The sequence below is a fragment of the Aptenodytes forsteri genome, unplaced genomic scaffold (genome assembly GCF_000699145.1).
Source record: "Aptenodytes forsteri isolate BGI_AS27 unplaced genomic scaffold, ASM69914v1 Scaffold124, whole genome shotgun sequence".
Taxonomy (NCBI): domain Eukaryota; kingdom Metazoa; phylum Chordata; class Aves; order Sphenisciformes; family Spheniscidae; genus Aptenodytes; species Aptenodytes forsteri.
Window position 1 is genome coordinate 501142 of NW_008794230.1, and position 27465 is coordinate 528606.

General features: G+C 36.9%; 2 protein-coding genes across 2 annotated transcripts in view; one reads left to right on the forward strand and one right to left on the reverse strand.

Moving 5' to 3' along the window:
- LOC103904375 (protein FAM98B) overlaps positions 1-3074 on the forward strand; it is a 17461-nt gene extending 14387 nt beyond the window's left edge. Inside the window, exon 8 of the mRNA XM_019473721.1 lies at positions 1-3074. This exon is cut by the window's left edge and continues 185 nt beyond it. Within this exon, the coding sequence (XP_019329266.1) occupies positions 1-88 (88 nt within the window). The 3' untranslated portion in view covers positions 89-3074.
- Positions 3075-4413: 1339 nt separating this feature from the next.
- RASGRP1 (RAS guanyl releasing protein 1) overlaps positions 4414-27465 on the reverse strand; it is a 75968-nt gene continuing 52916 nt past the window's right edge. The window contains exons 6-19 of the mRNA XM_019473726.1: positions 27205-27267; positions 25208-25339; positions 23955-24108; positions 20341-20514; positions 19463-19579; positions 17425-17700; positions 15058-15138; positions 14353-14457; positions 13201-13310; positions 12387-12531; positions 11625-11661; positions 10868-11014; positions 8667-9040; positions 4414-7300 (exon numbers count right to left, since the gene is read on the reverse strand). Of these exons, the coding sequence (XP_019329271.1) occupies positions 7166-7300; positions 8667-9040; positions 10868-11014; positions 11625-11661; positions 12387-12531; positions 13201-13310; positions 14353-14457; positions 15058-15138; positions 17425-17700; positions 19463-19579; positions 20341-20514; positions 23955-24108; positions 25208-25339; positions 27205-27267 (2050 nt within the window). The 3' untranslated portion in view covers positions 4414-7165. The remainder of the gene's footprint in view (positions 7301-8666; positions 9041-10867; positions 11015-11624; positions 11662-12386; positions 12532-13200; positions 13311-14352; positions 14458-15057; positions 15139-17424; positions 17701-19462; positions 19580-20340; positions 20515-23954; positions 24109-25207; positions 25340-27204; positions 27268-27465) is intronic.

The window sequence follows — 27465 nt, forward strand, 5'->3', positions numbered from 1 at the left end:
TTGTGGTGGCAGGGGAGGCTATGGTGGCAGGGGAGGCTATGGTGATCCATACGGTGGAAGAGGAGGGGGAGGATACCGAAGATACTAAAATATTGTAAATATTAACAGAGTAACTGGCAAAATATAGTGGTGGTGTTTACTGGTATCAGGAATTTAGATATGTTAACTGGGTTTAGGTTAGAATTAAGTATCATCATATGAATCATTGCATTAGACCAACTGATGTTGTCATTGAATTCTTTTAGTTAACTTAACAGAACTTTTGTACTAAAGTGTGATGACTAAAGTCCTTGTTTTTCGTACTGCTCATATGGTGTTTTTTAATATGTCATTTTATTTAAAATAAGCCTCAGAAAACTGAATAAAACCCTTTCTAAACAAACAAAAAAAAAATGTTATTTGATGTTCAGCCCTCTAATTATTGCATGTTGCATGTCCAGTCCCCTGCTCCAAAATGCTGTGTAGAAAAAACAAAATAGGCCTAAGAACCGGATGGAAACACTTTTAAAAGACTCTAGAATGCTGCTTTCAGGCTTTTTCTCTTCATCTGGTTTTCATGTGGGATGTGTAAACACATTTTAATGTCAAATGTTAAAATCCTTAAGGCTTTGGTCAAAACTATTCAGTTAGTTAGGTTTCTTATTCTTCCAGAACTTTACATAAAAGTAACATTCTGAATTAATACTCTCAGAAACTAATAAAATAAGGTTGTTTTGTGTGTTCATAAAGATATCGGAGACTATTTGAAGGTCAGAGCCTATACCATAAAGTCAGAATCATGGTGAGTTTTGATAGTCTCTATTTTCATTTTACCTGTTTTCCATTTTTTTGGTGTTTCATAAAAATATGTTAAGATCAGACTGGGCAGGAAATTTCTGCAGCCATCATCTCTGGTGAGAATTCATTTATATATTCCTTCTGAATCAGCCTTGAGACATAAAGGTTGAATAAGCTGAGCTTCTTGAGAAAGAACATACCATTTCTTTTTTTCCCCCCTTTTTTTTTTTTCCCCCCCTGCCTGCTCCATGTTTGGGAATTGCCAGCTGCCCAGCTAATAAGACATCTCATACAGCAGTTGCCCTTCCTCAGTGACTCCTCTCTCTCTTACTCTGCCAACCAATTGGTCTGATAACCTAAAAGAAACTCTGTTTTGATACGGTATGGGTGCCTTCTCCTTCACAGACAGTGTTACTCTAGAAGAAGGAGTTAGCTTTCATACAATTATGGCTGTAAATACATCTAGACAAGAATTAAATTTAGAGTTGTCAGTTAAAGAAAGAGGACAGTTTCTGTTGTCCAGCGTCTTTTAGGTCTCCTCCCCTGCTGTGAGGCCACTCCCGAGTACAGAGGTGGAACAGGGAGATGACACCCAAGTGTATGCTCATGACAGTATTTATCAGGGTCAGGTTACTACAGAGAGATTCGGGAAGGCATCTGATAAACCTGGGCGTGTCTGTTGATTGCATAGCGCAGAAAACTTGAAGCACTTTGAGCATGTAGCTGTAGGCTTAACTGCAGGTTGAACTTTAGGGTTTGATTTTGGTTTTATGATGTTCCACAGTTATGAGTTCTTTCTGCACAAATTTCCTGTTGGTGTCCATATTTGGTACGCTTTAAAGGTGTTCTTTTACTTTCAGGAGCACGTGCATCATGTCCTGTTTTGTAGGCAGCTTTATGCATGGATGTAAAGCTCTGTTCAAAATTAAATTATTATAATCTCTTTCAAAAGCCTGTGTCAGATTTTATTAATTAGCCATCACCAAGCTTTTCACTTGAAATTTTAATCCAGATAAACTCCAAAAGTTTCTCTTCTGTTATTTCCTCTCTGATCATAGCCCGCTTGAGAATGCTGCTTGTGAGGTGATAGGTACGGCCTTACCCATACTTTAGGGTCCCAGCAGGTGCCTAACAAAAAAGGGCAGGAGTTTTCCTTGCTTGAACATGTTAGCTTGGATGTGAATTCTTGAAATAATGGCTTAACTTCACCCAACTGCTAGCAATATAGTTCCTTTGCCAATTTTTTTCTATGCTCCTTTCTGGCCTAAGCCATTGTCAGCCTCTGCAGTCATTATGGAGAGACCCTCATGGGTCACGTGGGAGCGTAGTACTGGTTTTCTTGCTGTTGAGCTTGGTTTTTGCCTAACGCTCTGGAATAGCTCACAAATTGACAACATACCAGGTGAGGCTGCTGGCCTTGGAGGTGAAGTGTTGGTCAGCAAAGACATGGAGAGAGTAGTTTTTAACAACCAAAGCCTTAATATAAAATTCTGTTTGCTCATCCCAATGTTACTTTTTGCTACAAGTAATTCCTGAACAGGAGTCAAGCATTTAGCTTCACCAAGGAAATATTCACCTAGGAGAATCAAATGGCTTGTCCATGCGTAACGGTTTCATCAGTCTTAAGATGTGAAGTTGCACTGGTTTAGTTGAACTGTTGTACCTGTGTATGTGGGTGTGCCGTGGTGCTTTTACACTCATCAGCTTACCCTGATGTTCCAGACAGGACATTCCAGGACAGTCTGGAATGAAGTGAACCAGCTATGTGCCCACATGCAATTCTAACAGTTAAATTATTTCAGTATCATACTTCAATTATATTTATGTAGACCATGTAAAAGATGGAAATTTAAATAGGTTGGAGATTTTGGTTTTTAATCTGGCCATTTCAGTTTTTCTTAACTAATTCCAAAACATGAAGCCAGTAGTTGAAAACTGAAGTAAGCACCACCACATTTCATAGAGGTATCCTTTTCTGTCCTGTTGACAATGTATGCTTTTAATTTATCAAAAGATGCAATAATACCGTGAAAATAATTGATTTAAACCTCTTCTCAAATTTTGTATGTTTGTCTTGAAAAAAAGTATTTTCAAAAACTCTGTTGTAAGTAAAAGATTTTCATATATATGTTTGTGAGCATTTTTGTGTTTATTCACACTTAGTCAATATCTACCTGTTAATATTGTTTTGTTTGATGAAGAATTGAAAAATAGGTTGGGGGTTTTTTTTCTGGATTTGAGAGAGACACTTTTGTTAACAGCTGTAAACACTGAGGAATAAAGTACTGTACTTGAAGTTATTTGCATCACTTGTGTAGTGTGATTTGGATCCACTATCCTATGTTCTTCCTGTGTTTGTAAAGAGGAATTCCTGCTGGTGATTTACAATAGTGATGGAACTTACTTTTTCTGATAATAAAAGATAACAGACACATTTTGACCAAAATGGAGAAGGCTGTAGATAACAATATAGGAAAATTTCAAAAGACAGGGGCATGTCACAAATAAATATATCCCTATTACATTGTCTGGGATTACTAAGGAATCTCAGTAAAGTTTTTTCTTAGTAAAAAAAAAATTATGTAGGTCAATGCGATCATTACTTCTGTCTTTATGTAAACCAAGGAACTATCCTCCAATTACTTCTGAAGTTTTCTTTATTTAATTTCTGTAATTATGAAGTAAAACACAACTTGTTTTGTACATGCAAGACTGTAGAGCAGATTTGCCCATATAAATAGGAATTGTGTTTTCAGTAGTTCGTCTGCACTCCTTGTCTCCTTCCCTCACCTCCCTCAGATGACTGAAGCTAACTAACTGAACGAACGTTCATGACCCCATATAAAAACATATTTGAGATAAGGTATTTTGAACTTTCCTACAAGGTAAAGAATAGCGAGTCTTCAGGGTGCTACAATGCTGCCTGTGTCATAGCCAGCATTAGCAGACGCCACGGAAGCCTTGTTTAAACTTGGCTATCATGCTGTGACGTCTTTTCAGAATTAGCATTCTCAACAAAAGTGAGAGAGCGTGCTAATGAAGAATTGCGCTTTGTAATACTTGGAATAGTGAGTAGCAAAACTGTCTGTACTGTGTCAACCACTAGAATACCGAAAGAATAATCTGCAAATACCTAGCTTCCTCAGTTTTCTCAGGCAACGTTCCAAGGCTCACAGAAGGTGAAGCTAGACTAGGGCCTTCGGTACTAGGTTATTCCTGCAGAAGTGTCTCAGATGTCAGAGTCAAGGAAGATGAATATAGGATGTTTAGATTTCTTTGAGATACAAACTCAGAGGCAGGAAGTGCAATTTTAATATTTTTTCTATTATAAATATTAAACCAAAATCTTACAATTTATATAAAATCTTTACAATCTGTACACTTTTTCAATCTTCTCAAACAGCATTAAAACAAAAATTTTTCAAGTTGCCACAGAGCTCAGTTACAACAAAATAACAGATTACTACTGTAACAAAAACATATTTCCAAAAACATATATAAGCTATTTTAAAGGCAGTTCTGTTTAATCTGAATATGAACAGTAGCCCTGCCTTGTTAATTGTGCTATTACTCAATCTATTTACTTTTATCTTTAAACAATCAGAATTCACACTTAAAAAATAAACAAGGGGGGGCACTTGTTTTTTCCTCCTTCTGTATGTACATGAAACAGCTGAGCCTGGAGAAGGAATAAAGGTGAGTGCTTTTCATTTAGATTAGCCATGACGATACATTTCAATATCGGTGTTTGCTAACGTTGACTTTTAAACAGCACTTAGTACTTAAATTGTATCTTTTTTCCTAGCATAAAGCAGCTTGAAGATTGATACAGATGTGAGTGATTTTCGTTTAGTAGCTTTGCCAGTTTTAGCAGTATCCCTGTAGTCAGTTTGTGCTATTAGTCTTTCATGCAGCAAAAGGGAAGTCCCAAAAGAAGTCAGAAGGGACTACCACCATAAAAAACCAACACCACCACCACCACAAAAGAAAAAAAACACCGTAAGGGGCTTTGGGCAAACAGAGACCCTGGAGGTACTTTGAGAGCTCTGAAGTTCTCCAGATATCAACTGACTTCTTTGAAGCAGGAAGTTTTCAGCGTACATGAGGCACCACATACTTGTTCTGTAAAACATTCCTGCAAACAGATCCCTTTTAAGTCATTCAGATTGTTTGTAGGAACAAGACGACACCACAGAGAAACATTAAGTTAACATTTAAGACTGAACAAATCTATGGTCATAACTCAATTTGCAGTGTTAAGTACTCAACCTAGTAACACAGTAGCCTTTGGGCCAGCTGCTGGGAATTTTCTTTTTAAATAAGAGTTTGTTCATGATCTCCACCCCCCAGCGTAGACAAAGTGTATGCATACACGCAAATTGCATTAGAATCCAGAGTTCAGACCACAAGCGAGCAGTTGTCTTAGCTGCACAACAAGATTTGTGAGTCCTAGCTGCTCTTTTGGGGTATTTTTGAAATATGTGAAAATATATTCAACTTTTATCTTGTTTATTTTGATTGTTGCAGAAACAGACTTTTATTTGCTAATTGCCTATCAGAAATACGCCTTTCTGTAGTTCCCTGAATAGAGGACAAAATCAAGAAGCATACAGAAAATGGGCAAAGCAAGTTTGCAGGCATGACCTGAGAGCCATTCTGATTGCTTCATTGATCAAAGTGCAATTCCATCTTAATTGTTAATAATTCGGGTTTAGTGTATGAGGAAAAAAAGCTGCACAATCTTCACAGCTGCTGGTTTTTGTCCTATGCATTTCAGTTATTTACAGTAAGGTAACAGAAAATCTACTACTACTACTACTATTTCCCTCCATTTGTTTTTACTTATACATGGAGATGCAAGCACAATCCAAGTTCAAAGCAAGAATTTATAATGACTAAACTGGCAAGTAGTTTCAAATGGACTTTCATAAATAAAGCATTCATATACTTGATAATGACTGTAAATTGTGGATGGAACATACATTTATACCACTTTGAACACAAAGCACACATGCTATTGTAATAGGTTGACTAAATTTCAATCTATAACGGACTTGTAACTTACAAGTTTTGAGGAGCATTAAGTGGACTTTGTAGATAAATACATCAAAGTCATAAGTTTCTGATGTTTAAATGCATGATGACAAATCCCTGTCTGATAAATGCGAGCAAGTTTTATACAACTGTAAGCGTACAGATTCTCTTGGAATGCAAATGCAATTTTAAAATTGGCTATTCTGACAAGTGGATTTATCAGTAACTTGAAAGACTGTTTTGTCTTAACAATATGTACACTTTGTAGCTTTAAGAAAACTAAGTTACCTCCCTAGCACCTTTTACTCTACAAAATTTACACACATAAGAGCATACTCATCTTGACTCTTTGCCTAAAGTGCATGTGAAATCTAGGAGAGAGAAAATGGAGAAACCTTGGTTAGAACCAGAAGATGTTAGGAGCTCTGGAGTACAACAACTGTTGCACTGGGATTACTGTACAGTTTCCCTCATAATATGGCCCTCGAGGTTCTACTCAACAATGGTGCCCACTTTGTCATGAGAGAAAAATAATCAACCGTGTCCCATATCTACCGTATGTGGACAACAACAATTTATCCCTTCAAACAAATAAGTAGGGCTAAGGGTTCCAAGCTGTGGCATGGAACACAAAAATGGAAGCAGTATTCAATGTAAACTCTCTATAGTCTCGTCTATTTTACCTTAACAGAGGTAAGCATTTGAGCAGCAGGACTTCTAAAGCTCTGAAAGAGGTTTAAAAAAATTGTCAGTTTATCTTAACAAAGTCTAAGAATCAAATATCATTAGCTTAACTACTTATTTTAATATTCTTTAACTTTGGGAATGAAGATGACAGTTCACTTCATGATTTTAATTGGTTTCAGCCACAATGAGAAGGAACTGTTTCTCTTAATGGAATATTTCTACAGTTTTACTTAAATACTCAGCTAGCTATCGAACATTTGTTTCTACAAACCTGAATTTGGGCCAAATCTGAGGTGACACAGTCTTATGAATAGCTACTTTGTCAGAACACTTGTAGAGTAAGGTGTGCTGCTGGCAGCCAAGTCACTGGGGAATCCACATGGTCGTCTTCATGAACAGAAACTTCAGCAACACTGTCACTCCTTTTAAAAGCAAACCCAGATGATACTATTTTCATTGCACAGATAATGCTAAATTACCTTAAAAGTCAAAGGAATGGATTTATGCATTTGGGAGTGTATGTTTAATATGGAAATGTGCTGAGTAAAGAGAGTATTTCTGTTTAACATCCTTCAGACTCTCTCTGCAGTTCACTTGGTAAAGCAGCTTTATCACAACCCCTCCTTCAGTCTCACATTCTTCCATAGGAGATTTCCTCTCTTGTCTGCTAGGAGCAGTCTCTGTGTTGTAGGTTGTCGACTACATGGTTTCGTCTCTGGATTGTGAGAGATTCAATTGTTTTATGTGCCTGTTCCAGTTGGATCTTTAAACCTTCATTGTCTGCCTTTAGAATATTTCTTTCCTAAACAAAACAAAACAAAAAAAAAAAAAAAGAGAGAATGGTATTTTATTTTGAATTTGTTTCAGGACTGTCTGGTGGTATGTTTAGGTTGACTGGCATAAATGTAAGTTGGTGTAGCTCTTATCAGTGGAACAGAACCAGTAACTTATTTGAACGTTTCCATAGTCACTGGTCTATCCTTTGTGTATACTCTTGAAACTTTCCAGCAGCTGGTATCTGACAGTCACGTCCACAACCTGCATTTATCCACCCTCCACTGCTCCTCTCATAACAGCAGTAATCTGGGGGAAACAAGAACACAGCTCACACTTCACTGCTCTACTAATGCAGAAATTGATGTACCATAATCTAAGACATTAATTTATAACATCAGCTGCTGTTCAGTAATTGAGGTCAGGATCTGCTGAGGGAGCAAGGACAAGTGTAGATTGTGGGACTCGCATGAATTGGACACTTCGAAGAACCAGTTCTTACAAGTTCATCCACACTTCACATCCTTGTCTGTATTGAATGTACTGTTGACTGAAAGAGAAGTGGTCTGTACTGGAAGATTCTTGCTAATTGCCTTAATCTCTGTCTTAATAAACCAATCATCTTTCATAACAAGATAAGCTCACTTTATCAATAGCAAAGGATACTTTGAAAGTTATACTGATCATTCAAAGATCAGGCTGTGGTTCTGTTGTTGGACTCTTTCCATGTTGGTCCATCTCAGAATAGTGATAGTAATGAGTGAAGTAAGAAAATAAGTCTGCCTTTGTTCCTCAATCATATCTGCATCCATTCACCAGTCGCATTGTTGATATTGTGATAGTCTCTCTAATCTGTCTGGAAAGGTGGTGTTTTCTACAAACCTGAATTTGGGCCAAATCTGAGGTGACACAGTCTTATGAATAGCTACTTTGTCAGAACACTTGTAGAGTAAGGTGAGCCACAACTGGGCTGATGCAGGTGAAATCTAGCAAGAGGCTAGATTCAAGTTCACATAGCAAAATTTCTTGGTGACTTAAAGTTATCAAAAAAAAGGAGGGATTCACTGTCAGTTAAACAAAAGCAGAGCTCCCCACCCTCCCCACCCTGTATATTTTGTCACTTAAGGGAGCAGAGGCCACCAAAAGCAGGAAGAAATTCAGGACTATGTTACTCGTTTTATGGAGTAACAGCCTGTCCTAAGCAATTGGATTATGTTCACATTCTTGCCTGTCACTTTTAAGACTGACAGAGATCAGTGTAATCATAACAAGGGCTTCAAAATGTATTCCCTAAGCCCTATACTAGTACTAAAATTTATGCCTGAAGTGAAGCATTGCTGGAGTTAAAGTGTCTAAGAATTTATGATGCCACTCATCTGGCATCATATATGTACCTGCTCAAGTTCCTGGTATGAGGGTTTACAGCTGTGATGCTCCTCCTTCATTTTCTGGCTGGAGTCCTTGTTTTCCCATTTAACATATGCCTTTTTGCGGCCTAGAATTGGGCTCGGACATGGGGATGGTGGAGCTGCCTGGAGATAAGGATTTTCTGGCATCCTATGTTCTTTCTTCTCTGTCTGCCTACGAGATACCTCACCAGCCAACAGTACGGGATCAGTCTGTGTAGCTTTATGAACCACAGCTGGTTTCAGTCTCACTGAGATTTTCTGAGCTGAGGAACCCATGAGCATAATTGTTCGGTCCTTGCTGTCTTCATTGTGTTCCGCTACTTCTCCGTTAGGAAATGTGAATGGTCCTTCTTCTTGTCCTGTAGAATATATACGGTAAATTGAGTCAAGAGCTTATCCCAGGAAAGGAGAAACAAGAGGCACAGTAATTAAACATGATTTTAATAAATGAAACAACATTTATTCTTGATTGTTTTTTCATTCATTACTCTCCAAAATTGGTGTCACTGGAAGTTTATCCGTGTTGTGCCTCTTGGAATAACTCTTGGCCCTGTCTCGGTTACATAGATATGGATCAGTAAGAGGAAAACAGGGGTACCATCAAGTTCAGTTAAAGAAAAACCTCTAGATGGCTAAGAGGTTTTATATAGACCACTGATCTTAGTGATTGGGCTGGAAGATTAAACCTGGGTGTGAGTTCAGCCTTATCACAACTTGGAGCTGTAAGATACAACTTATTTCATCCACTTTATAAGGTGAAACAATGACATTTTTAATTTTACACTGCTTTTGTATAGGTCATCCTAAAATACTTTTACTTTTGCAGTTAAAAGTAAAAACTGAGTGAGGGTGGAAAAAAAAACCCACAATGTTAGCAGCAGTGGGCAAATGATGTGATTAAAGGATTTAAAAAAGACCTGTTTCAGATAAAGTAATTTCTGTTGTTGGGAAGAAAACAAAATGAGACTGCGTGTTCAAACACATGAGGGGAAAGAACAAAGTCAGTCCAGTAGCTGCTGCAGGCTCTGGAGAATTAAATGAGGGTGTGGATGAACAGGTGAGGCTTACACCTTCAACCTAGACCTGAATTCTCATTCTTCAATGTGACACAGTGTTGAGAGGTACCACATTCTGGTGCACTGGGTAATGATGGGGCAACAGGCTACAGTTCAAGCTCTCTCTAAGCATGACATCCCACAAGGTGGTTATTAAGCAGTGCTGCAGCCATTGCAGGTGCAATCATAGAGATGCACATGGTCAGTTATCAAGAGAAATTGGCTGCATTGTGCTCCACCCAAGTGCTAATAGGAAGCCTAAGATGGAATCCAGCAGTATGAATCTTAAATACAACACAAAAGATTGATATCAAAGTGGCAAGAAGTAGATTCGAAGAACGTTAGATAGGTGAAGAGCAGGAGAGAAATTTAAAGAAAGTGAATAATGAGAGAGTTGGAACATCAAAATCAAAAGAAAAACAAAACAAAAGTAGCCTGAGGTCTTATTCAAGGACAACACTTCCTCCTTTGGAGGCCTACATGGTAATACACAATATGAAAAGTTTATACAGTTTGTTTGATATAAGGAGAAAAGAACAGAGAGGTGTAGATTTTTCATTTCTGATTAAATGAATGATGGAGTGATGAAGAGAAGTTTTAGATTCAGCTAATGAAGTGGAAAAAATAAACACAATTAGCTCTTGGTTTTCCTAGCACACACATATAAGTAAACTGGTTTTATAAGCTCCACATTGAAATCTGAGTCAGAATCGTAACAGTGCAGTAGTTGCATAATGTGACAACAGCGGTAAAAACTGGAGTGTACTGAGACCTGCTTGTCACAAGGTGGGAGAGTTAAGGGAACCTGTCAGCTGTTCAGTTCACAGCATCTAGTTCTCATGAGAGGCTGGCAGAAGATTTACTCAGTTTTTGTGGAATTCATGCACCACACATTGTGTAGTGTGACAAGAGATCTCCCAGAAATTGAGTCCTTACTTATTCAGACTAGACCTGGAATGGTGTTACTTGGTACAGGGCCACTTATGCCTGATTCTAGTTTATATGTTGGTAAAACACTGCAGTTAACTAACAAAACCTGAAATGATGCTGTACAACTCAGCTTTAATAGAAAAAGGAGCAAAGGAAAGATTATCTAGATCTGTTGATCTTTTTAATGTGATCTTTTCTCACCATGGAATTGCTCTTTGACTCCTACTGGGCAGAGGCTTGAAGCAAGAGCGGATGTTGGGCTGCTGTCTGCAACTGAAGTTTTGGGTCTTCTCTTGCACTCTATCACAACCAGGTCTTTGCATTGCTTGTGACAGTTCATTCCACAGTCTGTAAACAAAACAAAGTTACACGATGCAGTGGCTCTGTTGTAGCATCTGAGATCAGCTCTCACACTGTGTTGCCTTCCCAGGAAGCAAGAAGGCTTCTTTGATGTTCTCTACACGCATTCCCTGTAACAACATACGTCTGGTAAACAGACCAACAACAACATCCCTTTGCTATATACGCCTAAAACTCCTTTTCATTGTGAAAATACAAAATAGCAACATTCAGTCGCAACAGCATGCTGACTGTAGGAGTTGCAGAGAAAGCAGATACCTGTATGAGGTAGAAAACTGCAAAATACATGTTGTGAATGTGTTGCACGGTGTTCACAGTGTTGGTGTTTGCGCCCATTGGAATAGAAGGGTCTGTTCCCAAACCCTCTGGATTCACTGAAGATTTGCAAAGGCTTAGAGCTATCAGTTATGAGTTCCTTCATCTTTGCATTTCCTCTGGATCATCTGTCTGTCATCCTATTCTTGAATCAGCCTTCTCCTCCTTGAGAGATCAGATTAAATAGGCCCATAGACACAGCAATGGATCTCAGGATGATCAGGTTTTTTTGTCATTTGCCATCAATTACAGGTTAAAATTAACAAAGGATAAAGTATCTTACCTTTGCATCTGTATCCTTGTTTAATGACTCCCCATAGCTGAAATTCAAACAAGCAGAAAGAGTATGTATTAGTATATTTCTCTGCACATTTAATACCTCCATATATAAAAATCCACTAAAAGCTCCACACATTTCTAAGATCTGAGCACCTGCAGAATATCTTGGTTTTCTACCCTTTTAATGGTAAGGTCAAAATATGAACTGTTTACCTCTTTAGCATAAGATAAACAGCATATTTTATGTGTGTCCCTTGATCACATGCAAAACAGCTTGAGCTAGTCTCTAATGAGTACTTCAGCAGACCTGAGAGCCCCCAGAGAAGTTGTGGAGCTGGAGTAGATGGAGAATTCTCTCTCAGCACCCTTGTTTGATCCCAGCTAAACTGGGGATTGGTATGACAGCCAGTTTTACTAAATCTTTCTGTGCCATAGGCAGGGGCCATATCATGTCTGTATCAGGACATGAGTTCTAACAGCCCCATGGATTGGAAGGCTCTTGATTTGGAAGTCTTGCCTGAGACTGTCTTTGGTGACACAACCGAACACCACAAGGTAGGAGCCATGTTTAAACAGATAATAGTACTGCCAAGAGGGGTGTAAAGGGTACCTTAAATAGCTACACAGGTAGAAGCCTGATGTTCTATATAGCTTCACTGGTGTTTTATATAGATCCGTTTCTGTATATGACACAGGGTGATTATGAGATTAAAAAAAGGCATTATTCCAAACAACGTTAACATAATTTACTAAAAAGTAAGCTTACAAATCCAGCACAGTTGTCACAGAAAGTAGGCCTTAAGTAAGTGGTCTCTTGGAAGTTGTGAGCAAAGCCAAGTCCTAATTTGGAATAGATTGAGCTAGCCCTCATAAAGTAAGCTGTTATTTCATCCCTGCTAATCAGACCTTCCCTGAAAACAAAAAAGAAAAGTTGTTTGTGAGACATATTTCTTAAAAGCATGAGGAGAATTAAACATATCTTTCTTCACAATTTATAATGGCAATAGTTTCATGGGCCAAAAACTACAATGACCTCAGTAATCTTGTCAACTGCTCCCAAAGTCTACAGAAACTTATCTACACATTTAAAATGCAGCCTGTAAGGATAAACAAAATATCTGCATATTTGATGCAGCCTCAAAACTACTTCATAGAAAACCTCTGAATAATCACTATTCTATTTTTCCATGCTTTAATATGTTAAGAAAAATGTTCTTAATTGACAAAAATATACATTTGCCAATTGTCTGTTTTTGAGGGACAGGTTCATCTTAGGAAAGTTCTTTAGTAGTATATACTGAATAGCATTCGAAAAACCGTTTCTTTTTCTATTATCTGTTCTTCCTCCTACATCAGCCTGGTGACCGCTGCTGTAAGTTCATGAAGATGTCATTCACAACACACTTAGAAGATGCTTTTGCCAGTTATGTTTTCACTTCTATTTGTGGGTGAAGAGGATGATTTTACCACCCTAATGGTAGAAATAAAATTTAAAAACAAAAACCCAAAACCCCCTCCCAAAACAGATGCTACAAAGTTGATAAGCAGAACTAGGTTAAAAGAGATTTGTATGTACTCACCAGTCCTTAGCCATTACACAAAATGAGAATGGAAAACTGGCAGCTATCTTTTCAAATTCTTCCTGAGAAATGTATCCATCCTGATCATGGTCATAATTTTTGAAGACAGACTATGCAAGATAATAGTAGAATAGTTTATAATGAGGATGGGCTGAACTACCACTTTAGAAAGTCTCCACAATATTTATGGATTTCCTCTCTCACTTTCTCCCAGTACCTATTAAACAGTGCAACAGTCTAACTGCTTTTTTTTGCTTGAGACTAAAGAAGCATTATGATTTCTTGATTTGTAGCAAAAGGTAGATAAGTCAACATAGGCTGGACTAAATGCTTTACTACACAATGACAGCTCTTTTTTAGTTTCGCTTTAAGATCATTATGTCCAGGCCTACACATACAATTTGTACTAATGCTCTCAACTAGTAGTCTCAGTGATGATCTCTCTAGCCAAATCAGTGTAGCTGCCTACCTTATTTCATCAGGTCAGTGTCATGTGAAAAGTAGTTATATGACAGAATTGTCACGTAGACACCTATTTCCACTTGTGGAATGTCATTACTGTTTGTCTCTGGCCCTAAGGCGAGGAGCACATCTAGGCCAAATTTAGAAATATATTCCAAAACAGCATGTATCAAAGGATACCTAGCAATATTAGAAGTGTTTAGAAGGAAAAGAGATGAAGCAGGGATGCAAAGACAAACTCTTTACCTCTCTCTCTCTGTCAGTTTTGGAATCAATCACCTGAGCTTACTTGATGGTTTCCAGTAAAGCAAAAGAGAGAGAAAAAGCAACAGGTGCTAGTAACAAAGCCATTGAGAGGCCCACTTTCAGACTCCACCGGTAACATGATGTTGGAGTCCCTGGTAGAAATGGACTCCCTGGCTCCTTGGAAGAATGACTCTGAAAGTATACAAACCAGCATTCACACTCCCCGCTGGCTCCTCAGTCATTTAAGCAATTTCCTTCCATGCCTCACAGGCTGCTGCTGCTATTTACAGCTAGGCAGAAATATCTATTTGTGAGGACAGAAGTGCTTACAAACTCAGCACAGCTTTGAATGTGTCCAGTATTTTTTCCCTTCTTTGTGTCTTCCCATACCTAGAGACTAAGCCTACGACCGATATGTAAGGTAAATGGGCCAACCATACTTACATCTACCATTCTCTGAACATGTTTGCTGATGGTTTTTGGATCAGGTTTTGGGGCTACTCCTGAGGCCCAGTCTGCAACTACTGGTGGTCTGGAAGGTGTCAAAGGCTAGAATAAATTGAATGGAACTTCATTAGTACCACATGAAAAGATTTTCAGTATTACACTTCTTTCATTTGTGACAATGGACTATGTGATACAGGACTGCAGAAATGGCCTGTTGGATCCAACATCATACTTTTGATAATTACGTGGTACTTCAGAGTACTTCCCCAAACTGTCCAAAACAGTGGTTGTTCCTTAAATTGTCACAGTTCACTGACAATCCTGTAAATTCACCGTCTTTTCCATATTTATAAAACAGGAACAAAACTGCAATATAACACTCATGGGTTTGATCATTTGAATCACATAAGAATTCTTCATTTAAAAGAAACAGTATCAATTGCCAAGATTGAGCCTGATGTCTCTACATAAGTAACTTCATTTGTGTTTGTGTTCATGTTATAAAACCTGATATGGTGTCAACTCTCCCATATATTCTAGCTTAGGCTTCGTCACCAACCAAACAATTTATGCTTTAACAGATTTTGCTCAGTCTATAAAGCTAAAATTTAGCATAAAATAAAATAAAATTAATGCAAAGGATAAAAGTTACATTACTCATAAAAAAAGATCTTTTTGTTAAGAATCTGGAAAGGCCCTTACGGCAGCTCGGTGACTTCGTGGCTCTCGTGCGTATGAAAGCTCATAAATTTCATCTTCTGTGTAGTAAAGATCAAGGGACAGCTGAAAACAAACACAACATTAGTTTAATCCCAAAGCAGTCACTACTACTTGATATACTTGTTCCTGGCATGCATTAGTATTTTTTGGTGGATTAATTTTTAATTTAGGTTGTACCTAGAAAAAAAATGCACTTGAGCTGCACAGGTGTTCACAGTGATTTGAAATGGGTACATTTCTAAATTCCGGTCTGTTATTGCCATTATCTGGAAATCTGTAACATTACACAGCTACAGTCATTAGCACAGCAAGTGACTGTAAGCATAATTAGCAGTCAGTTAATAAGTTACCTGAAAAAAACTGTTACTCCCATAATATTCAAGTAGTCTATCATGCAACTAAGCACAAAAGCACCATTCCAATGAAACTGCCCATCAACTCTAATTCTCAGAAAACTCTTGTTTAAATATGTCATATTTATCCAATCCAGCTGTGACCATGTTGAACTAAGAAGTGTACGATGAGGATAAAAGATGGACTTGCATATATTTAGTGAGAACCTTTAACTGTCAACAGCAGTTATGTTAAGTGAGAAACATTATACCTGGATAATAAAGGACTGGATAATAAAGGAATTTGAAAAAATTATCAAATTTATACCTTTGCTTTTGCATGTGTCCTGAAAAATAGTATAGCAAATATTTTTATTGACTGGAAACAAATTTCAAGCTAAGATTGAAGACTGGTAACATGACACTTTGAATATTTACGTGAAAATATTCACACTGGACATGTGATTGAATAGAAAAGCCACATGTAAATGTGTTACAAGACTCAATCTACGGCAAGTCCAAAGAAAATATAAACTTGTTACAGCGAGTCAAGATCGCGGCAGTCATATGTATATAAACCAAGAAAACAAAATATGCTATTTTATCCAATGAATAACATTACTCAAATTGCAGATAAGCAATAACTTTCTTGTGAACAACTGCAAGAATTACTGTTGTAGTCATAATAGTGAATAATTTTAGATTCTTGGGGAAATCTTAAAGTAGTTTCTGACACTCAAAAAACAAAAATCCAAATGTTAAGATACTTCTATGAATTATTGACTTCTGTATGTAATTACTAATACCTCTTCAGACTGACTTGCCTGCTACTGGGAAAGCATATGACTAAAGGAAACAGGAGAAGGAGAAAGACTGTTGGAAAGATCAGAGAACAAACAGGAAAATTATGTGCGCCCTGGAATATTAGCAGATTAGAAGATCCTGCTTTGAAATGAAATATTTCTTTTGATTTATGTCCTGTCATATGTAGCTAATGAAATTGTGACCAAAGTTCTACATATTTGTAATAGCCATTTTTAAAAAACATTTTTTTTTTTTTTTAAAAAAAAGGGACTTAGAATAATTTGAGACAAAACATTTAAAACATTTAGCAGGAAGAAATTCACCACTTTATGTAGCTCTATTTCAGGCCCAGAGCATGTGCGCTCAATTTCACACACGAGTGCTCCCAGAGACAGCAAATAACCTCAAGCACATAAGCATTTTTAATCTATTAGCTTTTTGCTGAAACAGGGCTTGTAACCAGAAAGTGGAAGGAGCCTATCTAGTTTTTTCAAGCTGAGGTACTTGTTAAGGCCAATTGAAACTGAGAAACAAGAAAGGTAGATGTACTTGTTTTAATAAAAGGTAGTATTTTAACTTACTAGGAGAAGCTAAAACTATTGTTGTGCCATACATCCTAGGTAGTATCAATTTTGTTAGTAACATGGCACTGACTAGATATGACTGGAAGAGTAGTACAACAACTATATTTGACTAACGTTTATGTCAGACAGTTTTTTTAGTACCAGAAGAAACTTGGCTAGAAACGTGGTATGTTTAACCCTACATATCTTAAGGGACTGAACTTTTACGTGAAAGTTTGTGTGTTCAACACAAGGAAGCTTTTTATGTAATCTTCTGCCTCCAAGGTGCATGTAAGGAAGCTTTCTACCTTTCTCCCTATTTAGGCTTAATCAACAGAGGATTCAGACCACTTCCTTAGTCAAAGCACAGAGAGAATGCATACTACTATAGTGAAGCAGAAATAAACGTTTCCTTCCCTTATAGAAATAATTGGAAGCATACTGCTGAACTGGCACCTCTACCCTTGCTGTCAGATAAATCAGTACCACTAACATTTTCTCTTGTTCTATTATTGTACATTTCCTTAAGGAAAAAAAAAAATCTTACAATATTATGTATTTCTAATTAATGGAATTCTCCACTTAGTTGTTTGAGAGGTATATGGAATTATTTTTAAAATGGGGGTATTTATCTCGTCTAACAGACTTACTGTAAGCAAATGAACAAGGTCCATATTAGCCTCCAGGGGAAGCGGCATTTCCTGGAGTTGTATCAGCTCATTTATGTGGTTATACAGAGAGTATAGTTTGTATATGTTAATTTTTTTGTCCTCTAAGTAGTCTGGCATGCCCTCATAAAGTGATATCAAATCTTTCAGGTGGACCCCAAGGATTGGGATCTTAAAGTTACTGCACTCATTATAGGCTCGTCGGTAACTGTCATAATTTCTGTAAGATGAAAGCAGTTCCGTCATTTCATTAAACACCTAAAAATAAAAACAAAAAAAAAATCAAAATTGGTTACTGTTTTTGTTCTGGTCATACAGCACAAGAATTTCCCATGTTATTGTTAAGGAGTTTACTCACAATGACTCTTGAAATGGATTTTAAAACTTTAGGCTTCAAATGAAATCTCACCTCACCTCAATTCACCTCACCTAATTTAACTATCTATAATATGTAATTACAAACAGTTAATCTATAGGCTAATCTATAATGCTGGTCTTCCTACATTCCCTATTTAGTCAATGAAAAGAAATAGAATCCTCTCAAATCAAGGGGATGTGTATGCAGTTAATGCATAAGAACAACACAAGCTCTCTGACCTTCATAAAAGCAACCATCTTCACCTTAAAATGTGGAATGCACTTCTCTGGCTTCCAGGTCACCAGCTGGAACTGCTGGAACTGGAAAGTCCTGGCAGAGAAATCTTACGCTGTGCTATGGTCCCATCACAGCGTGAACAGAACTCCTACTACAGTTCAAGGTGGCACATCTGTGCGTTTAAGAAAACTTTTTTCCGATGGAAATGAAGAAGAAACAATATATTGGATTTGTTGTAAAGGCCAAATGAATCTTAAGTCTGGCAGTACAAATATTTTCCTTGTTTAAAACTATACAGGTACAAAGCTGACTCTTAACATTATAAAATCAATAGGCCAATGTTTTCTTGTGGAAGTTCCTGTCTAACCCCTTGATTTTTAACCTTCACAAACTGTTACCGTTAAACTTTAAAGTATGTTCTCAAGTCACTAATTACCAGCCTTTATTTACCTGCTTTCTATTAGCGCTTGTATACAATTTCTTGATGCAACAAGTTATTCAAATGATGGGCACATATGCAGTCCACTCCTCATGACAAAATTTGTAAAACAACGTGCTTCTAGAATAAGCTTGCTAACTGGTTTTATAGATCCCGAGAGCTGCAACCGTTATCAGTGGGAGGTCATACTTCTGGTCTATACTCCAGGTATGCCCTGTTCATTCAAGCTGATCATACTGTGATCAAAACAGGTTCATTAGATAGCTATACAAAATCTTTCAGGCCCCAAACAAAACACAGCATATTAGTCTCTTAAGAAGAAGTCTCTTAAGAAGCCACTTCATTGCTAAAAAAATATGTTTTCCTTCACAGTTTCAGTAGCTGGAATCTCAGCGAAAAATATATCCATCTGTATTTCACAAGAATTTAGTTGGAAATTACAGCTGATTCCTAACATTCCACTGTATTATAATGTGTGTGTACTAGGGCTAAGTTTGTTCATGTCTGAACTAGATAAAATCTGTCATAGGTAAAGATCAGGTGAACAAAACCAGTCCTTTCAGTTTTAAACTCAAAGTGCAGAGGTCTGTGCTAGCATTTCATAGACTCAGGATGGTCAGTGTTGCTATGGATGACAATAGTTTTGTTCTCAAATGTTCTAGGATCCAATTGTCTGCTTTCATGTTTGGATGCTATTCTGTACTACTGCATATACATGAAAATGCAGCTTGTCACATCTGAGTATTAAGAGAAACTTTAGAGAAAGTATACAAATCTTGAAGAAAGGTGGGGTTGGAAGTGTAGGAGTAACTGGTGTCATAGAGATGAAATGACAAAGAAAAACTCTCCAAAACCAAAGGAAGTCTTCCTTTTTCTTTTTTCCTGTCTTTCTTTCCATCTTATCTAATGAAGTAAGGGGGGTTTTGTGTGTGCAATGACACAATTTTACAAATCCTATTTGTAAAACTTAGAGGAGCAATACCAACCTTAATTACATCATGAGGAACACATGAGCTTGTTTCCTTGAGTCTGGAAATGGAACTGTGACAGAGCCCTCCTATCACTGCCATTAATGTATTGAAATTCTGCAGCTGGTGGAGCTTCTGTGTTGGCATACAAGAAAATCAGTATTTATTATTTAAAGGTTCAAGTTGTTCAATATGCACATCCAAATTCTACATTTCCTCTATTGTCTTCCTCTGAAGTTTTACAAGTTTTGTGCCACTATCCATTTGACTTCATTCATTTCAGTAATGAGTTGTGATTTTACTGGGTGTAACGTACTTATTCTACTGTTATTAAATCAGATATTAATTCTGCAGATACAGTAAGTCTTCAAAGTACTTCTCCCTCTTCCCACAGTCTACCACAATAGGCAGGAAACACTGCCTATTATCTTGGTTATGACTGCAGTTGAATTAGTGTGCAAAGAATACCAATAGGACCGTAGCTCTGCTCCTATCCAGTAAGGCATATCTGGTAGAATGCTTATAGCCAAAGGCATGATAGTAGTTCATGATTTGGAAAGGTAGGCAGTCACAGCTTGGAATCTCACTAGCTGATTCAAAAGCAAGTCTAGTTTTTCAGTGAAAACAATTTCTTCAGAATGGATATGAGAAAGTCATTACAGTGCCTTCAATGGCACCATATCTGAATGCTTGGTATGAAACCACAGCACACACAAATATGCATGCTGTATGTATGAATCAGGAGACCAGTGCCAACTCTACCAGCTGACCCTACAGTAGTAGTGTCGGAAGGGCAATTCCCAGATGACCCTACAGTAGTAGTGTGGGAAGAGCAACTAAAGAGCTGTATCAGGGAAAGACAAAATAAACAAGAAGCATGTCAAAATTTAACTGACCTGAGCAACATGAATGAACTTGATGAACACTTCAGCCCGAAGCTGTGGTGTTGGTCTGCTGAGAACCATTAGCTGCACCCACTGAGAGATACCATTGCAAAGAGCAATTGATCTTTCCATTGTTGGATTCTCCTTCACACAACTATTCACAATGTAGTTCTGATAATCTGAGAACTTAAAAAAAAAGTTTAAATGAAAACTCATCTACAGTTTCATGTACCTCATGAACTGTGTGCAGATACAGGTCTGCTTTTCAAATGAAATATACAAGATGTATTTTACATCCTAAATATCCGTAAGACTGAAATCTCTCCTTTGTCAAAGCTTTGTTCAGTTCAAAGCAGAAGGCTTGAACTAATTGAATTAACTGAAAGCATCTTTTTGCCATAATTTGTATCACATCATTTGCATCATGTATATCTCAGGAGCCTTGGCTCTTATAAACCCTAGGATGAGTAGAATCAGGGCTTTCCTCCCAGCCTCTGTGGCTCCATAGATTCATTGAATCTAGGCTTCTACAGGGAAGGTTAAACTGAATTTTAAGTGTAATCTAGTTACTCAGTGATAGTTTAAGGAAGTTAAGTGTTCAGTTTGTGTAGCTAGGGCACACTTCTGAATTAAGCTACACTAATACAAAAAGCAAGTTCAATGAGATTAATATAAAACCGAGATAAGACCATTAAGAATGAGGGTGACAGATTCCTTAATATTTTTAATATAGTTTGTGAAATTCTCTTATTTAACAAAAGCAATCTAAAATTCTTCAGTAGACACCTGTATGTGACAAATAGATTTTTTTAAGCCATTCTTCCCATTAAGATGAAAGAGAAGCAACCCTTTGTTTTTGCTGATGCAATGTTTATCCAGTCTCTTGATTTATCCATTAACAAGAATACACGAGAATTTGAATCATCAGAAAATGTGACACAGGATTTATACATCCATTCTTTACTATGACCACTAATACTAAAATCTTACCAAAAACATTCATAGCTGTAATAGACACATACTCCTTTCTTAAGGCCACAGGAGTATGCTGAATGGCATTGATCCTTAAGAAAAGGTCATAAATTGTCAGGCTGCTGTTTGTTTCTTGCTCTCCCTCTCTCACTTTCTCTCCACTTTTTAACTTTTTCCATCCATTTAATAAGAACTATTAACACTTTAAAAAGCAGATATGACAGCAGACATCTTTGGATTTGTCCTCTTACTAAATTAAAAATGGAAGAAACATTAACAGTTATTACCGTAGAGCTGTCTCTGAGATTACATAGTACTTACAATTATTGTTTGAATTTTGAACCCCAGCCAGATTTGTCTGGATCTTGAAATTTAAGCAACTACTCTATAGAGATAGATAATTTTTCAATTTCTGACTACATAATTATGGACTTCATAACAGTTTCAGTACAAGTATGAATCAGTTTGATTAGTTTATATTTTGTTCTCAGCAGCTCTCTCCTTCAGAAAAGATTTTTTTTTAAATGCTGAACAAATTTATACCTAACATACTACTTAAAGTTTTGAAATAATTTTGGTGCAAGAATTTATCATTGAGGTCAGCTGTAACAAGATTGTTAGTGGCAGATACAGTAAAGAAGTCCAGGTACTTAAATAACGCAAGAGTCTGGTATTGCAATGACTAACTTATGAGCCTCAACAGGAAAGCAGAACCCAGATTCTTACAAAAGAGTGTAGCCTCCCTGTATTTTATAACTACAAATCGAAATGGTTTCCAAACACCAGCGTACCTGCAGTCATTACTCTGTGAACACCACTCTGCATTTTTTCTTTCCTGCAAGATACATGGTGTCTCATGGAAGATTTTGCTGTGTGCTGTATATGTTCAGGGGATCAAGTATTCCTTTCTGACTTTCAAATGACTGAACCTATGAATAGTTATTCCAGTGACTGATAACACAGCAGGTTATTTGCAGCCTTTCTCCCAGTATACGCTGTCATGTTAGAATAACAAAAGGATTCTGTGGCTTAGCATACCATGAACACATTCTGCAAAGAGTTAATGAATATAGCTATTTATTAATTACACGTTATTTTCTGATCTGAGGTTTCAGTAAACTCAATTTATACCAAAACATATGCAGGGACCCTGCATACAAAATGTATACAAGTATGTAACTGTTGGAACTCTATGACACATCTGACGCTCTGACTGCTGTCATACTTGTTATGCTCATTAATTACTTTATGTCTGCACAGAGCTTGAAAATATTAAGAGTTATATAAGCTTTGCATATTATTACTGCCTACAGGCAGCAATCTGTGCATGGCTTTGGTTCTATGGCTTTTTGAATTTAACACAAAACATGAAGTCATGTACTGTCAGCTCAAAATAAAGTATACTAACACACGACTGTGAAATCTTCCACAATCTATTGAGAGCCTCTTTCCTTGCAAGACTTCATCTTCAAATTATAGTTTAAAAACAAAACAAACAAACCCCCCAAAACCCCACACACTAAATAACCAAAACAAACAAACCCCCCTAAAAACCGCACTTTGCTTTCACTGTTATCATCACACTGACTTTGCAAGCATTTTAGATTTTGGTCTCTAATGTTCACTTTTCTTTTCCATGTGTGAACTGTATCAGGTTTGAATAGAAGTAATGTTTTAGCATACAAGGATGCAAGTGAAGCCAAGGTGCATAGGGAAGTTAACATCTTATAGGCTACCAACATAGCTGAGGAAACAAATCAAATGAAAGAAAACATAAAGGAGATAAATCCTTAAGAATTGTTTGTGTACTTGAAAGCTTGTCTAATAAAACATTTTAAACCTCCCTTACATTAAAACCAGCATTTTCTCAAGTGTTTTCTTATCCCTAGTCTTTATTTTGTTATGCACAATCAAAAATGGCAAGCAGAGTCCAGTGGACACCTTCTATACAGACAGTCCATTAGTCACTGCACAAGAATGCTGAACTGTTTCCTACAGCCACAGGACGTTAGCATTCTAGGAGAATATTCCAAGTTTCCTTCATCCCATTTCAGCCTGATTACCGATTTGAGTCAAAGGAGGCTGCTTGTTCCTGTGCCCAATGACACCACTTGTTCTAACAAAAAAAGATTATTTGGATGAAGATCAAAGGGTTTACTCCTCTTCCTTCCAACTGACCTTGCCCTGACTCTGTTCCACAGTTACTTAAAAGGTTCACTCTCACTCTCTCAAATGACCGCAGCAAAAGGGTATGTAGTCCAAACACTAGTAAAAGAAAAAGTCTGGACTCAGACTCAGCTTGTTCAATAGCTTGCACTGCAGGGTTAATCTTATAGTACTACCCCTCTCCCATCTTTTCTACTCCCTTCCCATCTTTGTTTTAAATAAATAAATAAATAAATAAATAAATAAATAAATAACACTTACTGATATTCTTCTGAAAGACTTAAATTCAAGATAGGTAAGGTGGTCTGACAGCTCCTCTGGCTCAAGGTGATCAAAAAGAAGCGAGACTTTCCGTTTCTTACTGGTGTTGGCCTTTACACGCTGTGTCAGCTTTCTAGACCAATCCCTAGAATTTCTTTTAGATAAATTTTACCATCTTTGTTAAATAAATAAATAAATAAATAAATAAATAAATAAATAACACTTACTGATATTCTTCTGAAAGACTTAAATTCAAGATAGGTAAGGTGGTCTGACAGCTCCTCTGGCTCAAGGTGATCAAAAAGAAGCGAGACTTTCCGTTTCTTACTGGTGTTGGCCTTTACACGCTGTGTCAGCTTTCTAGACCAATCCCTAGAATTTCTTTTAGATAAATTTTAAAACAGAATTACCCTGAGATATTTTCTGAAGAGCAAACTTTTCCTCTCCCCCAATACAAAAATAACATTGTTTTTATGCCTTACTGCAATAAAAAGTGAATTATTTGAATTTCTAAATAGCAAGCTCCTTTCATGCATTAGAGATTATATGACAAAGCATTATTGTTAGTCTTTAAGTATTATATTGATGAAGCACGTAACTACAATACAACTAGATTACTAAACAGCATGATATTATATATTGCACTTCCAGAATTGCTCTCCATAACTTTGTCTTCATTGAACACATCCAGTGCTCCTCCATTTAATAATTCTTCCAGATTTCCTTGACCAGCCTCCAAGTATGAACTGTCCCCCTATGCCATTCACCCCTGAAATTTAACTGGATTTGAAAACTAAATATTGTCTGTCGTAACCAGATATAAAACATATGCCAAATTCTGCTCTGCTTTTGCCTGTGCATTTCCAACTGAAGTGTGAATTGACACTGTTACACAGTTCCACAGAACTATCTTACTCTCATACAAGAACAAGGAAGGTTCTCTTCCCAAGAAAGAACTATGTGATGTATAGCGGTAGGATTTATTCTTGACAGGACAAGTAATTTTATAACTAAAATCACATAAAATAGTATCAAGAGTTTGACAGTGTAATAAACTACATCTTCTCACTCACCTTTGGTGTTAAAAATATAAACACACTTTTTTTACCTCATCTGTTATCCAATCAAAATGTATTCTCCTTTATCATTGACTTCAAGTGATCTTCCAAAATCATTAGGCCTCTACAAATTTTCTAAGTTCCCTGGATAGAGTAAAATTTATCTAGCATAGAGAATCAGCACAAAGTCTACACAGCAGTTAAATGCAACCTAAGCCATTCTTGAAAGGCATTCTGTTCCTCAACATATATTTCATCTATAATGATGTATAAACTCTTCTAAGGTTAGATAACATATGACTTACTAAAATTAACCCACTATAGGACCATTATCCTGCTATACTGGAGAGACATTACATTTGAATAAAGGAAATTCAGAGCAAAAGTTTGTTTTCTGAGCATTTTGAAACTTTGGCACTCACATTTGAGTTGTGTCAATTAGGCGACAGTGTAACTCCTCACCATTAGTTTTAACCAGTTCTTGAAATTCCTCCATAGTTGTGGATAGTTTAGAGTCCATTTTGAACATAACCCAGAACTCTGTAATCCAATACCTATTGCACATTGAAAAAACAGAAACACAAAAATAAAGGTTTTGCTCTAACATCAGTAAGGCTGAAATTTAGATTGTACTGTAGTTGTATTTCTTCTTGACCAACTTCAGGGCAAATCTTGCTTTTAGATGCTTTTGCTAGGCTACCTTGATTTTATCAAAAATCAGAATTTCAAGATTAAAAACGAATTAGAAACTACCTGGCTTAATGCTGTATAGTACTATATTACGTATATGTTTTCAATAAATTCAATATTAAAATTTGTAGTTTCATGTTAAATCTAGATAATATGCATGCTAATTTTTCTTCATGAACTTCTAGGTGATTTTATATATTCCTTTAAAACTTGAAATTATTTGGTCTGGACATCAAAAAAAATGCACTATGCTTTTCAGAATTTTACCTATTAACTGAAGAAAAATTTACTAACTAAACATATTTAATAGTTTACAGGTGATTGTCTCACATGCACAAAATATTTTCAGAGAACTACACTTTTCTATGTTGGGCATTCAAATTGTTTCAGTCATATATTTTATATTTCAAATCCTATATGTGACTTGTCACCCATTGTGGTGGGTTGACCCTGGCCAGCAACTAAGTACCCACCCAGGTGCTCGCTCACTCCTCCCCACCCCGCAGCAGAATGGGGGAGAGAATAGGAAGGGCAAAAGTGAGAAAAATGTGTGGGTCAAGATAAAGACAGTTTAATAACTGAATGAAAGAAAAAAGCCAAACAAACAAACAAACAAGTGATGCAAAGGCAATCACTGACCATCTCCCACAAGATGCCCAGGCAGTATCCGAGCAACAGCTATTTTGGAATGACTACCCCCCAAGATTTTATTGCTGAGCATGATGCTGTATGGCATGGAACATCCCTTTGGTCGATTCAGGTCAGCTGTCTTGGCTGTGTCCCCTCCCAACCCCCTGCTCACCCCCAGCCTACTCTGGGGGGTAAAGTGAGAAACAGAAAGTCTTGACGCTGTGCAATCACTGTTCAGCAATAGCTAAAACGCTGGTGTGTTTTAGTCACAAATGCCAAGCACCGCATCATACGGGCTGCTATGAAGAGAGTTAACTCCATCCCAGCCAGACCCAGTATACCCGTGCATGTAAAAATCTGTGCTTGTTGGAAAAATGGAAATGCACATTCTTATAGATGCATGTATGTATGAATTTGCCTAGAAGCAAAAATGTTCCCAGATCACATACAATACAAAGCATTCTGACCTAACCAATAATCTGCTTTGAGATAATAAAATCATCACCATTTAAAACAAATTTTACTTTTCTGTTACTACTTCTTTCCCATTTTGTGTAAAAAAACAAATATCATATGCTAATCTATTATCAGAGTTGCACCTTTTTTCCCTCTCTTCTGTTATCTCTAAACTAAGATATCGATCTATATTATAGTTAATTAATTTAAAAAAGTGATCCAGGATCATTGCAAGTGACTGAGTAGAATTACTAAGGAGAATTACCTACCAAATACAATAGAGTTTTGCTTAATATAAAAATAGCTGCAATATCCCACTTCATTTTTTTTAATAGACCTATATAATAATGTTAGACACAATGCTACCAATTCCTAAGCACTGTCAATTTTCACTGATGTTTAAGACACAGACTCATACAGACTCAGTTCAAAACTGTGACCCGATAATTCATGCACTGACTTCAATGGATCTGCACAGAGCTGCTTGGGCCTTTTTGTGTAAAGCTGCTATAGTGGACCTTGAAAAGCTGAAGCAGTATAGCTGTTTCTCTTTTTAATGTCAGCTTAAGATATGTAGAAGCATTCTTATGTATGGCACGTGGATAGCCGCAGACTAATAGCTACCAAGCAAGAATATTCTTACCTCACAAAATAGCATATCTTTACACACAGCATGGAAGATTTATTTTCTAAAGCATTAAGATAGGTAGAAAACTGTTAAGGAAAACCACATCGATTCACATATGATATGAAATGTAACATGCTTGATACTTCCCTGCCTGTAAGCAATAGGAATCATTCTACTGATGGCATATAATATCAGATTAGGGTTTTACACAAGTATATACAAAGTATATCCCAAGATCGTTAACAAAAGCTTATTGTAAATATGACTACTATGAGT